Source organism: Colobus angolensis, unplaced genomic scaffold (assembly GCF_000951035.1).
Source record: "Colobus angolensis palliatus isolate OR3802 unplaced genomic scaffold, Cang.pa_1.0 Scaffold143, whole genome shotgun sequence".
NCBI lineage: Eukaryota > Metazoa > Chordata > Mammalia > Primates > Cercopithecidae > Colobus > Colobus angolensis.
In genome coordinates, this window is record NW_012114522.1 from 4,897,232 (window position 1) to 4,911,910 (window position 14,679).

Consider the following 14,679-nt stretch of genomic DNA (forward strand, 5'->3'; position numbering starts at 1 on the left):
TTGCAGTGAGCTGAGATCCGGCCACTGCACTCCAGCCTGGGCGACAGGGCAAGACTCTGTCTCAAAAAAAAAAAAAGAGTAAGAAATTGCTAAATTTATGGGACAGTTGTCATCTGCTAGAGATTTGGCTGAAAACTTTAAGTGCAGTGACTAATTGAACACACACAGTGAAGGGGAACGCAGCTTGCGGTGAGGTGGGAGAGCTGAGCAGGGTTTTGAAGGATGTATTACAGGTTATAATCTTTGTCCGGAGAGCAATGGAAGCCATTGAAAAATGTTAAGCAAGGAACTGACACGATCATACTTGTGATTTGAAGCTATTTTCTAGCTGTTGGGTGGGGGATATTCTGAAAGTGCAAGAGAAGACAGGGAGGCCAGTCAGGAAGCCCAAGGGAGTCCACATGAAACGTGATGTTTGAATTGAGGTTGGTGTGGCTGGAAAGACAGGCAGATTTGTGAGCTATTTAGGAGATAAAATTGACATAGCCAGGTGCTTAATTGGATTTAGGGGGATAAGGGAAAAACCTGAGACATGTTGGCTTCTGTAACTGAACGGATAATGACACTACACACAAAACTAGGAAATTCTGGAAGAAAATTAGTTCAGTGAAGTCATGTTGAATTTGAGATAATAATTCTTTTGAGATATCCAAATGGAATTATAAATAGGAAACTGGAAGTTTGGAAATCAGAGGAGAAATATGAATTAAGGTAAAAATTATTGAGTCTGGCTGGGCATGGTGGCTCACACCTGTAATCCCAGCACTTTGGGAGGCTGAGGTGGGCAGATCACTTGAGGCCAGGAGTTTGAAACTAGCCTGGCCAACATAGTGAAACCCCGTCACTACTAAAACTACAAGAATTAGATAGGTGTGGTGGTGCATGCCTGTAATCCCAGCTATCTGGGAGGCTGAGACAGGAGAACTGCTTGAAACTAGGAGGCAGAGGTTGCATGAGCCAAGATCGCACCACTGCTCTCCAACCTGGGCAACAGAGCAAGACTCTGTCTCCAAAAAAAAAAAAAAAAGGAAAAAATTACTGAGTCACCGTCATATAGAAATATATCAGTTATTAATTTATTGACTCTCAGCTCCAAGTCAGATTTGTGATATTGGAGCTGGACCCTGTACACATTTCTCCTTTTCCAGCTGGCCTTGTGTTAGGCATTGCCAATAGGCTGCCTATTCCAGCAACAATGCCTTCTCCAGTGACATATGAATCACAGACTTCACGGAAAAGGGGGCCACCTTCTAAGTTTCTGAGTTATTTTACGTGTTCACTCTTCCTCAGCCCTAGAAAGATTAGGTGTTTTGCTTAAGTTGCTGCTTCTATACCTCCTAGAGCCCTCTTTGACTCTACTTAGTAGTTAACCACTTTACCAGTTGACAGTTCTTGGAATTACATTTTCCCGTTTTGAAAACTGGTGTAGGTTCTGAGTCCTGACTGCACCCTGTCTGATACAGAGTGACTGAACATGCAGAGGTTGACAAGATCACCTAGGGAGATAGTACAGAAAGCTAAGTAAGAGGTCCAATTGCTCAACCTTGAGGAACTCCAGCCTTCATTGCAAGTGAGAGGAAGCCAGCCTTGCAAAGAAGGAGAAGGAACAGCCAGAAAAGCAGGGGGAAACCTTGGAGGGAGTAATGTCACCAAAACTAAGAGGAAATATTGCATCAATAAACAATATGCATAAATCTTAAGGTGGAGAAGGTTTTCTTATGGAGAAATATATTTTTATATATTATACATAATTATATTATCATATTACATAAATATATAATATATAAATACATTTTTATGTAATATATTATAAAAATACATCATGTATAATCATACTTTTATATATAATATATATTTTGTATATAAATATACATATTTATGCATATACATATTTATACACAAAATATAAACCACAAGGAAAGTTTAATGGGTATTACTAAATTAAATGAAGACATTTATGATGTCAACAGATACCATAAAAGGCTTGAAAAGTGAAATTGCAAAATAGAATAAAATATTTGCAACACATAACTGACAAGGAAATGTCATGTAGACTATATAAAGAGCTACAAGTCAATCAAAGAAGACAGACTTCTAATTAAAAAAATTACAGTTATGAACAGGAACTTCACAAAACCAGAAACATGACTGGGAACTTAATATATAAAGACACTTCAACCTCAATAGTGACAAAATGCCATTTAAAACAATGAAATACTATTGCATGCTCAATCAATTGGCAAATATGAAAAGTCAACAAGACTTTTTTTTTGGCAAGAAAATAAACGTATGCTGTTCGATAAGTTAGCTAATAGCCACATGTGACTTTGGAACACTTTAAATGTAGCTAACCCAGATTAAGACATGCTGCAAGTGTAAAATATGTACTCAATTTCAAAGACACAGTGTGAATAAACTAATGTAAAATATCTCAACAATGTTGAGGTTTATTACACAATGAAATGATAATATTTCGCCAGCACTTTGGGAGGTCAAGGCAGGTGGATCACTTGAGGTCAGGAGTTCGAGACCAGCCTGGCCAACATGGTGAAACCCCGTCTCTACTAAAAATACAAAAATTAGCCAGGTGTGGTGGTGGGCACCTGTAGTCCCAGCTACTCGGGAGGATGAGGCAGAGAATGGCATGAACCCGGGAGGTGGAGCTTGCAGTGAGCGAGATTGCGCCACTGCACTCCAGCCTGGGTGACAGAGTAAGACTCTCTCAAGGAAAAAAAAATAAAAAAGAAAGGTAATATTTGGGGTATGTTCGGTTAAATAAAATGTATTATTAAAAATGACATATGTGGTTCCCATTTGTCGACTGAGTCACATTTCTATAGAACAGTGCTGATGTAGAGCAATGGAAATGCCTACGCATGGCTTGTCAGAGTATAAATTAATATGATCATGTTGGTAAACAATTTGCCATCATCTTATAAAATTTGGACACATACCTATACTATGACCTAGCAGTTCTCTTGTGGCATTTATCCTAGAGGAAATCTGATATATGTGCAACAGGAGACATACACAAAATTGTTCACAGCCGTATGGTTCATAATAGTAAAAAACCAGAAGCAGTACAGTACAATCAGGGTCCAAAGAAAAAATAAATGAGTTACACTACAGTAACTGAATGGAACAGTAATGAAAATGAATAGATGGCAGCTACTCACAGCAGCATGGATGAATTCTAGAAGTGTAATCTTGAGTGAAAACAGTAAACTATACAAAACCACATTAAACATGCTACCACTTTTATAAATTTCAAAAACAATAAAAACTGGCCGGGCGTGGTGGCTCACGCTGTAATCTTAGCACTTTGGGAGGCCGAGGCGGGTGAATCACAAGGTCAGGAGATCGAGACTATCCTGGTTAACACAGTGAAATCCCGTCTCTACTAAAAATACAAAAAATTAGCCCGGCGTGGTGGCGGGCGCCTATACCCAGCTGCTCGGGAGGCTGAGGCAGGAGAATGGCCTGAACCCAGGAGGCGGAGCTTGCAGTGAGCCGAGAGTGCACCACTGCACTCCAGCCTGGGTGACACAGCAAGACTCTGTCTCAAAAAACAAACAAACAAACAAAAAACAAACTAAACACTGTATTGTGTAGGAGTTCAAAAACGGGAAAGGGAGCGGAGCACATTCGAGGAGCTTCAGGGGAACTGTACATGCTCTATTTCTTCCGCTGGATGGTGATGTTCATGAGTTGGCTCATTTTTTGTGTCCCAAAAAGACACGACTTACAGTTACCTGCTGCCTTCAAAAACGAAAAGCTCCTAGTCAGAGCTGCTTAATTCAAATGAGGAAAAGCTAGATGCAGTGACGTGAGGAATGTTATCACTAAGAACGTGAAGACACGAAGTGTGGACTGCTTTTTCATGAAGCTCTGTGATGAGAGTGGGGAGAGTTGAGTAGTAGATCTGAGGTAGCACGGGGATTAGGAAGAGCTTATCTTTAAAACAGAAGGCGCTCGTGTACAGATAAATACTGAGGAGAGGAGTTCTGCTTCTGGTGGACTGGAATATTTTCGGTCAACCTTCCTGCGAAGTAAAACTATATATAACTGCATAAAATACACTTTTGAAAAATCTGTTTGCAGGAGTTACAGAGCTATCAAAGGAAGAAAGAACTTCAGGACAAATATCTGAGAGAAAGGAAAGTTCAAAGAAATGGGCACAGCAAGTGGAACCTGCCCATCAGGAAAGCAGATTCCAAGAAGCTGAGGAGCTACTTTGGAAGCACTCGTAGGCTTCAGGCGGGGGACAAACACTGAACATCAGGAACTACCAAAGAGGAGGAGGCTTGGTAAACACCCAGGCTTTGGTAAGAACACAACAGAGCTACATTCTAGCAGTTAGTGTGAAATACAGACCAGCCCTCACAGGACTTCAAACCATTTGAGTCTCTGTGAGGATTTAAGATGAAGCATGATTCCTATCACCTCTAGCACAGATGCCTGCAAAGACCCGAAGGAAAATCTTTCTAGGAAATATAATATCATCCCAAGCCTCGAATCATCTCTATACTATTTCCTATATAATACCCAGTATGTAATTTTTTTACAAAAAGGCAAATTAGAGGACAAGATAGGTTTAAAATGAAACAATAGACAATGGAAATAGACCCACAGGGTTACTAAACAATGGAGTTACCAAACACACCTTCTAAAGGAACTTGGTTAATATGCTGAAGACATTAAAAGACAAGTTTTGAGAATTTCAGCAGAGATTTGAAAGACATAAAAGAGAACCCACTGATAATTCTAGAACTAAAAAACACAATAAATAATATTAAGAAGTTAATGGCTGTACTTAATAGCAGACAGACCTGAAGTGACTAAAAAAGAGATAGGCCAGAAGAAAATATTCAGACTAAAAACAAGGAGAGAAAAAAGAACAAAAGACACAGAAGTATTGTCAAACCCAGATGGGGCATAGTGATAAGGTCTATTGCCTTTGCAATTTGAGTTTGATCATGTAAGGAGAAAGGGAAAATGTCACAACCAAGGTTAAATGACAAAATTAAAATCCTCCAAAACTAACAAAGCCCCTAAGATACAAATCCAAGAAGCACTCACAGCAAGCAGAGATGGCCAGATCATTATACCTATGCACATCATCGTTAGGTTTCTGAATGGGAATATAAACTCTTAAAAGCAGTTTGGCAAGAAAAACGTACAAAGCTTAAAAGGAGGAAAAATAGAACTGGCAGCTGTCTTTTGCTCAGAAACAACGGAGGGCAAAAGACAATAAATCATATATTCAAAATGCTGAAGAAAAAACCTACTGACATAGACTTTGATAACCGGCAAAAGAATCACTCATAAGTAAAGTCTAAATAAAGACATTTTCAGACAAGTACAAAGTGAGAAAATTTGTCACTACAAAGCATGCAATAAAAGAAATGATGAATACTTCATCAAAGGAAACTAATTCCATCAGAAACTCCTAAGTGAAATAAAAAATAAAGTATAGAATATGTGAGTAAATATAATCAATGATCTAAGGCTCTATATCAAAAACCTAGAAAAAGAACAGTAAATTAAACCAAAAAGTATACAGAAGAAAACTATTTTTAAAAAATCAGTGACTCAAAAAGAAAACAAACAAAAATTAAACCGAAAGTTATTTTTAAATTTAAAAACGGACAAAACAAGAAAGGCCAATCAAAAAAAAGTGAAAAAGAAAGCACAGGCCAGGCGCGGTGGCTCACGTCTGTAATCCTAGCAATTTGGGAGGTCAAGGCAGGCGGATCACGAGGTCAGGAGTTCGAGACCATCCTGGCTAACATGGTGAAACCCCGTCTCTACTAAAGATACAAAAAATTAGCCGGGCGTGGCGGCCTGCGCCTGTAGTCCCAGATACTCAGGAGGCTGAGGCAGGAGAATGGCGTGAACCCAGGAGGCGGAGCTTGCAGTGAGCTGAGATTGTGCCACTGCACTCCAGCCAGGGCGACAGAGCAAGACTCCGTCTCAAAAAAAAAAAAAAAAAAAGAAAGCATAAATTACCAAAATCAGAATTGAAAAAGGAGATATCCCTACAGATCCTACAAACACTGGAAAAGATAGTAAGAGGATATTGAGAATAACGTTATGTCAATAAACTTGAAACTTATCAATAATAACAGTCCTGGCCGGGTGCAGTGGTTCACACCTGTTATCCCAGTACTCAGGGAGTCCGAGGCAAGTGGATCACCTGAGATTGGGAGTTTGAGACCAGCCTGACTAACATGGAGAAACTCCGTCTCTACTACAAATACAAAAGTAGCTGGGCGTAGTGGCACATGCCTGTAATCCCAGCTACTTGGGAGGCTGAGACAGGACAATCACTTGAACCCGGAAGACAGAGGTTGCGGTGAGCCGAGATCACACCTTTGCACTCCAGCCTGGCCAACAAGAACGAAACTCTGTCTCAAAATAATAATAATAACAGTCCTTCACAAACTCTCCCAAAGTTTGGTAAGTTTGGTATACTTCCTAATTCTTTTAATGAGATCAGTACAACACTGATACAAAAACTTAATGAAGCCATTAAAAAAATGTCTCTTCCTTCCTATTCTGATAGTGTTTGTAGAAGATTATTATTTCTAATGTTTGGAAGACTTTACCTATGAAGACATCTGAGCCTAGACTTTTCTTCACAGGAAAGTTTTATTACAGATTTAGTTCTATTCTGATATTTAAATTTCCCCTGTATTATTTTCAGCAAGTTGTGTTTTTATAGAGTAGTTATTTTGTACACTTCAAATGTATTGGCATAAGGTTTATAATATCTTCTTATTAAAAAGTTATAAACAAAATATTGGCAAATCAAATCCAAGAATATATCACATCATGATGAAGTGGTGTTTACCCCAAGAATGAAAAGTTGATTTAACATTTAAAAATCAATCAGTATAATTCTTGTCTGACCAGAAAAAGGAGAAAAGTCACATATCATCTCAATAGATGCAGAAAAGGGCAGTTGTTTACATTCAACTGCCATTACCAATAAAAACTGTCAGCAAATCAGGATAGAAGGAAACAGCTTCAGTGTGATAAAGGGTATCTACAATAACAATGCAGCCAATATAATACTTAATTGTAAAATAGCGAATGCTTTCTCCTTGAGTTGGGCTGGTTTGGGTAGGGGTACCAGTCAGGATAGGCGTGGGTACACAGTGGTAATGAGCAGCCCCAAATCTCAGTGACTTAAGATAGCAAAAAGCAGTAGCTCACACCTGTAATCTCAGCACTTTGGTAGGCTGAGGTGGGAGGATTGCTTGCACACAGGAATTCAAGATCAGCATGGGCAACATAAACCCCAAAACCCCAGCTCTACAATTAGCAGCTGGGCATGGTGGCTCACACCTGTAATCCCAGAACTTTGGGAGGCCAAGCTGGGCAGATTACCTGAGGTCAGGAGTTCGAGACCAGCCTGGCCAACATGGTGAAACCCCATCTCTACCAGAAATACAAAAATTATCTGGGCATGCTGGCACCTGCCTGTAATCCCAGGTACTGGGGAGGCTGAGGCATGAGAATCACTTGAACCTGGGAGGCAGAGGTTGCAGTAAGCTGCTACCACGCCACTGCACGCCAGCCTGGGAGACAGAGAGAGACTCTGTATCAAAAAATAAATAAATAAAATAAATAAAAAATAAATAAATAAACTAGCAGGGCATGGTAGTGCATTCCTGTGGTCTACTTTGTAGGCTGACATGGGAGGACTGCTTGAGCCGGGGAGGTTGGGGCTGCAGTGAGTCACAATCACACCACTGCACTCCAGCTGGGTGCCAGACTGAGACCCTGTCTCAAAAACAAACAACAAAACAAAACAAAAAAAGATGGCAAAAGAGTCTGTCCCACTCATGCCAATATATCACTGCAGGCTGGCTAGTAGTGAGTGTGATCTCTGATCCATGTTGTTCTCACTCTGGGAACCAGACTGAAATAAGTTCCACCATGTAGATCACTGTGGTTGCTCCAAGACAGAGTGATATAAAGTGACACTCATTAGGTCTTCAATACTTTCTCCAAGATGTGACATATATCATCTCCACTCAAATGGACCAAAACAAGTCACATGGTCTCACATAACTTCAAGGGGACAAGGAGGTATAATTTTGTGTGTGTGCATGAAAGTACAGGGGAACAGGATGTTGGTGAACAGTGATAATGTTCCCACATTCAAACAGGATAATGTCCCGCTTTGAAAGAATGAGATATTTATATTGATGGCTTCACAGATGGAGCACTTGTGGGAGATGAAATCAATGAGATTTATGCAGAGGCCAAAATCTTCAATGCATAAGGGTACTCTGAGGAGGTCACAAAAATCAAGGACTGAGAAGAGGAAGACTCCAGTACTGCTAACAACATTGACATCCATGTTTTCCTTGGTTGGCTCCAGCTAAGGGAATGACCTCAGTCTGACAGAGTCTGTTTTTCTCTTCTTAGGTAATTCAGGTCTGCCTTAACTAGAAATTCTCCTCTGGTATCCTAAACTATGTGTCCTCACTGTTCTCTAAACTAGAATATCCTTTTAGGGTGTTAGGACCCTCAACGTTCCTTGTAGAACAGCTCCTTCATCTCAGTCTGCCATTTCTCAAAGTCCAGATTTTAGCTAAGGGTGTCATGCTAAGAATATCTGTTTCTTCCCATTCTCCCGGAAAAACGCCTAGGCTCAGCACCAGATTATGCTGTTTGATCCTGCTAAAATACTGATCCTTTATCTCTTGAGGCGTTTAAACCCTTCCCTCAAGACTCAACATAAATCTTGCCTCTATCCTAACACCTATTCACTTCAGCTCATACTGTTGAAAAGCCAGCCCCCGAGCTCTAGGCCCCTTTGCGATCCCACAAAGCGGGAATTTTGTCTTACCTAGAAAGGAGCAGGGAAAAGCTTTGCCTTCTCTCTCACTGGGAAGAGAGGTGACATCCCGAGTCATGATATGCACGAGTCAGAAATCATCACGGGCTGCCATTTAGCTGTGTCCTATCTCTTTTTGGGAATTTCTTATGAGTTCTCTGTGCACCATGATTAAGAGCCACCAAGCTACTGGCAGTGTAGGGCCCACTCTGAAAAACCAGTTCTCTGCTCAAGCAAGTCTCAAGGTCAAAATTGAAGGACAAGAGTAGGAAGGCCATTCTGGTCTCAAATCCGAGGCATACTCTCCAATGACTTTACCGAAAATAAATCAGTTTGTTTCTCAATAGCTTCAGAACCCAAAGGAATCCAAGAAATTGGCCCCCAATAAGTGACTGTTTTCATCTTCCATTCAACAGATGGCCGCTCTATGCCCTCGTTGGCCTTATTCTAGGCTTTGCAGATACAAAGGTGGAAAACAACTGAGTGCTGTTCTTTAGGAGGTTGTAGTCTAGTGCAAAAGGTGGACGTGGAATCAAATGATTAAGTAGGATACGCCAAAGGGTCCCAGCCTGTGCTCCAAGGAACACAATAATAACAGGTGTGGGGGATGAATGTTTTTTCTTTCTATCTGCCTGCCCAGCATCCACTTACCCTTTTTCTGCTGATACACCAATATCCCTTGGGAAAATTATTCACACAGACCCTTATTCCAAATTCCTCAAGTGGAGCTGACTCTACCACCTGAATCTAAAAGTAGGCATGTGACCCAGTCCAGCTGATTAGAGCCTCAAATCTCCCTACTCACAGTAACTGATTCAAAAATACCCAAGACTCAATTAGAGTCCATCAAAGTAACCGTGGGACATTTTCTGCAATTACTACGAGAAAGATACTCTCTTTTCCATACTCAGAGCTATCGACATGGAGGTTGTGGGAGCCCCGTGAAGAGACAGTCTGCCTGAGAATAAAGCACAGAATGCAGGAATGAAGATTCTTGATATTATAGGGAGCCTGGTTCTAGCCATGGCTGATAAGATCGACACCTTCATTCATTCACTCATTCATTTATTCACCAAAAAATTACCAGGCATCTGTTATGTTACAGGTGTTATTTTAGGCCTTAGAGATATAGAAGTGAATAAACTATGCAAAACCTCTACCTTAAGGAGCTTGCAATTCCTTAGGAAGAAACAATCACATAAGATCCCTCTATTGAAGGCAGTGGTCCCCAACCTTTTTGGCACCAGGGATCAGTTTCATGGAAGACAAATTTTCTATGGACAGAGGGAGGACAGTTTCAGGACGAAACTGTTCCACCTGAGATCATCAGGCACTAGTTAGATTCTCGTAAGGAGTGCACAACCTAGATCCCTCAAATGCACAGTTCACAGTAGGATTTGCACTCCCATGAGAGCCTAATGCTGCTGCTGCTGATCTGATAGGAGGCAGAACTCAGAGGTTAATGCTCCCTCACTCGCCACTCACCTCCTGCTGACGGCCCAGTTCCTACAGACCACGGACTGATACCAGTCTGTGGCCCAGGGGTTGGGGATCCCTGATTTAAAGTACTTGCACTGAGTGGAGAAAAACAGACAATAACCAAGAAAATAAGTAAAATAAATATTATGATAGATAGTGATAATTGCCACCAAAAAAAAATACAGCAAGGAAAAGGATTTGGAATGACATTTTAAGTAGGGTGATCAATGAGAGTCTAATGAGTCAATAACATTTTCCTGGAGACCCGAAGGAAATGAGAGTGAACTGTTGGGGAGATGCCCTCAGGCAAGAGGGGCAGGTGCCAGGGCTATGGTGTGAGAGTGCAGGGCATGTTGGACAAACAGGAAGGAGGCAGGTGAGCCAGGAGAGACAGAGGAAGGTGCAGTCTCAGAGGGTAGTCGTGATGGGCATCCATAAGGACTTCAGCTTTTATTTTTTCAACGATGCAAGTTGTGCCTAGGGCTGGAAGGAGGATTTGAGGGTGGTTGAGCAGAGCAGAGGACTGATCTGGCCCATGGCATATTTTAACAGGATCAGTCTGGCTGCTGCATTGAGTGGACAGTGATGGGAGTAAGGACAGACCATTTAAGGACTTAGAGAGGTGACTATAATAATCCAAACAAGAGCTATGACCACGGCTTGGACAAGAATGGTAGTGATGGAGAAGGCAAGAAATGGCCAGAGCCAATTTATTCCCTTAAAAGCACTTTGTCAGCTCGGGCAACAGAGTGAGACCTTGACTCTAAAAATTAAAAGATTTTAAAAAATTAAAAATTAGCCAGGCATAACGGTACAAGCCTATTGTCCCAGCTACTTGGGAGGCTGAGACGGAAGGACTCCTTGAGCCTGGGAAGTTGAGGCTGCAGTGAGCTAAGATCCCATCACTGCCCTCCAGCCTAGGCGACAGAGTGAGACCTTTTGTTTTTTTAAAAACAACGAAAACACTTAATGTTGCTTTTCCATCATTTGCAACTGGAGGAGGCTCAGCTGACGTGCCCTATTTCACCAAATCTTAGACGACATCCACAGTAAAGCCACTATTATTTTATGCAACACGGTGAAGAAAAGCAACTCTGCCAATTAATCTGTGGCATGCTCCTTTCTCTGCTTATTATATATCATATGAGCGTGAACAGCTATGACCACTTGCACACAATGAATTAAACTTCTGCCTAAAGAATGTGGATGATGGTACTGTCGCAATTACACAACGGTAAATATTTAGCTGTGGTTTAGCTTCAAAGTATTTAAATCAGACTTGTTCTGGTCAGGCAGGTGTTTACATCTTCAACCTCCAACCACGCAATGACTAGGTTTGGGAGAGCTTATTTGTTCACTGGACCATGTCACTCCCTGCTTAAAACCCTTCAGTGACTCCAAAATGCCTATAAGATCAAGTCCAAACACCTGACCATGGCCACTGGGCCGTTTAAGGCCGGCCAGGCATTCAGGGTTCATTTTTTATGCCTTCCAGCTTCATACTCCCCAGTGCAGGAGTACTAAGCTCCCTCAATCCCCCCACATGAGCCAGGCTTACTCTTTACCATCTGCCTTTGCACATACTCTTCCCTTTCTCTGAAACGTCCTTCCTCCTTCTATCAGCCACTTCTTCCCCCCAGGTGAGTCCTGCCATTTCTGCAAGATGCCAGTCTAAAAGAGGAGGCCTTTTCAGATCCCTCCTCCCCACTCTGAGTTAGGGACCCTCCTCCAGGATATCAGCATCACCTGAGCTCACCCACATCAGGGCACTTACACACCCTATGTTGTCCTGGTGGTTTACTGGCACTGGGAGCAAATTGTTAACACTTGTCTTCATTCTCCTCATATTCCTGGTCCCCAGCACAGGGGTGGGTGCAGAAAATATGAACAGTAAATGCCTTGGAAATAAATGAGTCGGTTGGTGGCAAGTAACACTGTTTTACCTATACAAGGAAATGTGTGAGAGATATACTGGCAAAATCAATCAAGTTAATGTTTCATTGGGCTGGAAGATGGCAAAATGAGGAGAGCCCTAACCTTGTATTTCTTTCTTTTTTTTTTTTTTTTGAGACAGAGCTTCACTCTTGGTGCCCAGGCTGGAGTGCAATGGTGCGATCTCAGTTTACTACAACCTCCGCCTCCCGGGTTCAAGGTATTCTCCTGCCTCAGCCTCCCGAGAAGCTGGGATTACAGGTTCCTGCCAACATGCCAGGCTAATTTTTGTATTTTTAGTAGAGACAGGGTTTCACCATGTTGGTCAGGCAGGCCTCTCCTGACCTCAGGTGATCTGCCCAACTCGGCCTCCCAAAGTGCTGGGATTACAGGCATAAGCCACCGCACCCGGCCTCCTAACCTTGTATTTTAACAAGCACCAAAACAGGCAGTTAACCTTAGGCCCAATCTGCTTATAGAATAAGGAACAGGAACAGGAAAATCAAAAGGTTGACTACACCAGAGATAACTCTTTTGCCAATGAATATTTTCAAGCTGGGGATAAAAGACAAAGATGGTTTTCAATATAAGGGTGGCAAATTTTCTCTACAAATAAAAGAGAAAGATGCTAGGAAAATTAGCAAAAGCATGACCTTTGACCCAGGCTAGAACTACAAACCCCTGCAATTGAGGGTGATGCTGCATAGTGTTCAAACTCTTACTGCGACATGCAAGAGCCTCCATCACCTCCGTGCCCACCTCTCCTCTGTCCACAACTGGCTCCTTACCTGCATGTGCTCCAGACTCAAGACCAGGAAAAGCTGGGGCCTCTCAGTGCCCCCAAGACCCTGCACTGGTTTCTCAAAGCCCTTATCACCATGGACGGTCATTCAGGGCCATTAGCCTAGGAACTCCTTTAAGGAAGGCTCTCTTGGGCCTGACACAGCAGGTGCTCCCTTAACCTTGACTGTGTTCATCTATCTTTTTGAGAAGGGTTCTCCAGGCAGGCACGTGAGTAGCACTCACAGCCCTGGGAGTTCTAGAAGCCATCCATGATGTACGCACACAGCCAATGCCCTGGGTAATGATGACAGGTACAGCTTTCAAAGCAGACTGTCCTGCCTCAAGCCCAGCTCTACTTCTTACCAGCAGCGACCAGGACAGCCCCCTTTCTAAGGCAGCCACCTCAAGGGGCATGAAAAGGACGGAGTGAACACTGTGTGCTAGCATGGCTGGAACATAGTAAGTGCTATGTCTCAGCTCTTATCTGGGGCACAGTGGCAACTGGCGAGTCAGCACAGTAGGAAACCAGCTTTGAGAAGCAGAGGGCTCTTAACAGAAAACGCACAGCTCGGTACTGCTTGCAATTTATAAGGCAATTTTCACGTGGATTACTAGTGGTTACGCTTCAAACAACCCTATAAAGTAGCAAGTGGTATCATAACTTACATTTCATAGATGAGGGGACTAATGTTTCAGAGAGGTGAAGTAAGTTTTCCAGGGACACGCTGCACTGGAAAGAGGGTTCTGCTAGTCCAATACTGAGCTCTATCGACCTGAACCGCAAGGACCCAGCCAGGAAGTTGAGATGGGGTTGGACAGCCTACACCACTTCTGCGCCAGGGAGGCTGCCCAGAGCAGGACGGAACCACAGAGTTTAGCAAAGAAAAGTTTCCCTGGGCTGTCCTGGGTGACTGAAGAGAGCTGCATCCAACAGGCCCTTGCACGAGACCAAATGCGCCGTGGGCACGCGCACACACACGCGCGCGCGTGCACACACACACACACACGGTGCAATCCGCTCCCCCAGGCCACCTCCGTCACCCTCAGGCTCTCAAAGAAATCTCGGTTTCCTGGGGAGCCCGAGCCTAGAAACATCCGGACTAGCCTCGAAGTCAACTCCTCCCTTCCACACCCCCAAGTGCAGGTTTCCGGTTCAACTCTCTGAAGCCGCCTCCCCAGTCCCGCGCTAGGCACCGTCCTCACCACTAAACGGCACTGGGTACCTAGGAGTTGCCTCAGCAGAAGCGCCGCGCCTGGCACGGGGTCGGGCACACACTGCCTTCGCTGGGCGAAGCGGCCGTGCCTGGGTCCCCGCGCCGGGCAGCATGCGGTGCCCCGCAGGGCTCGGCCAACTGTGATGGAGGGAGGGGATGCCTGGCCCCTGCCCGAGCGGGGCGGCGCGAGGCGGAAAGTCGCACCCCTAGCCCTCTTACCTTCCTCATTCTCGTCAAACACTGGGGGCTTGTGGGAGTGGTTCCCGCCCATATTCCGCTGTTGCTACCGCTGCTACATGCCCGGCCGCTGGGAAGCCGGATGCGGGATGTGGGACGCGCGCAGAGATGCGGGATGCCGGGGGCGCGCCCAGTCCAGGTTGTAGCCGCGCGCTGAGCCCGAGTGGGCCGAGCGCCGTGCAG

General features: G+C 43.6%; 1 protein-coding gene across 1 annotated transcript in view; it reads right to left on the reverse strand.

The window, feature by feature from the left end:
* STK32B (serine/threonine kinase 32B) overlaps window positions 1-14,679 on the reverse strand; it is a 423,981-nt gene extending 409,302 nt beyond the window's left edge. The window contains exon 1 of the mRNA XM_011935426.1: window positions 14,479-14,679. Coding sequence (XP_011790816.1) covers window positions 14,479-14,530 — 52 coding nt within the window. The 5' untranslated portion in view covers window positions 14,531-14,679. The remainder of the gene's footprint in view (window positions 1-14,478) is intronic.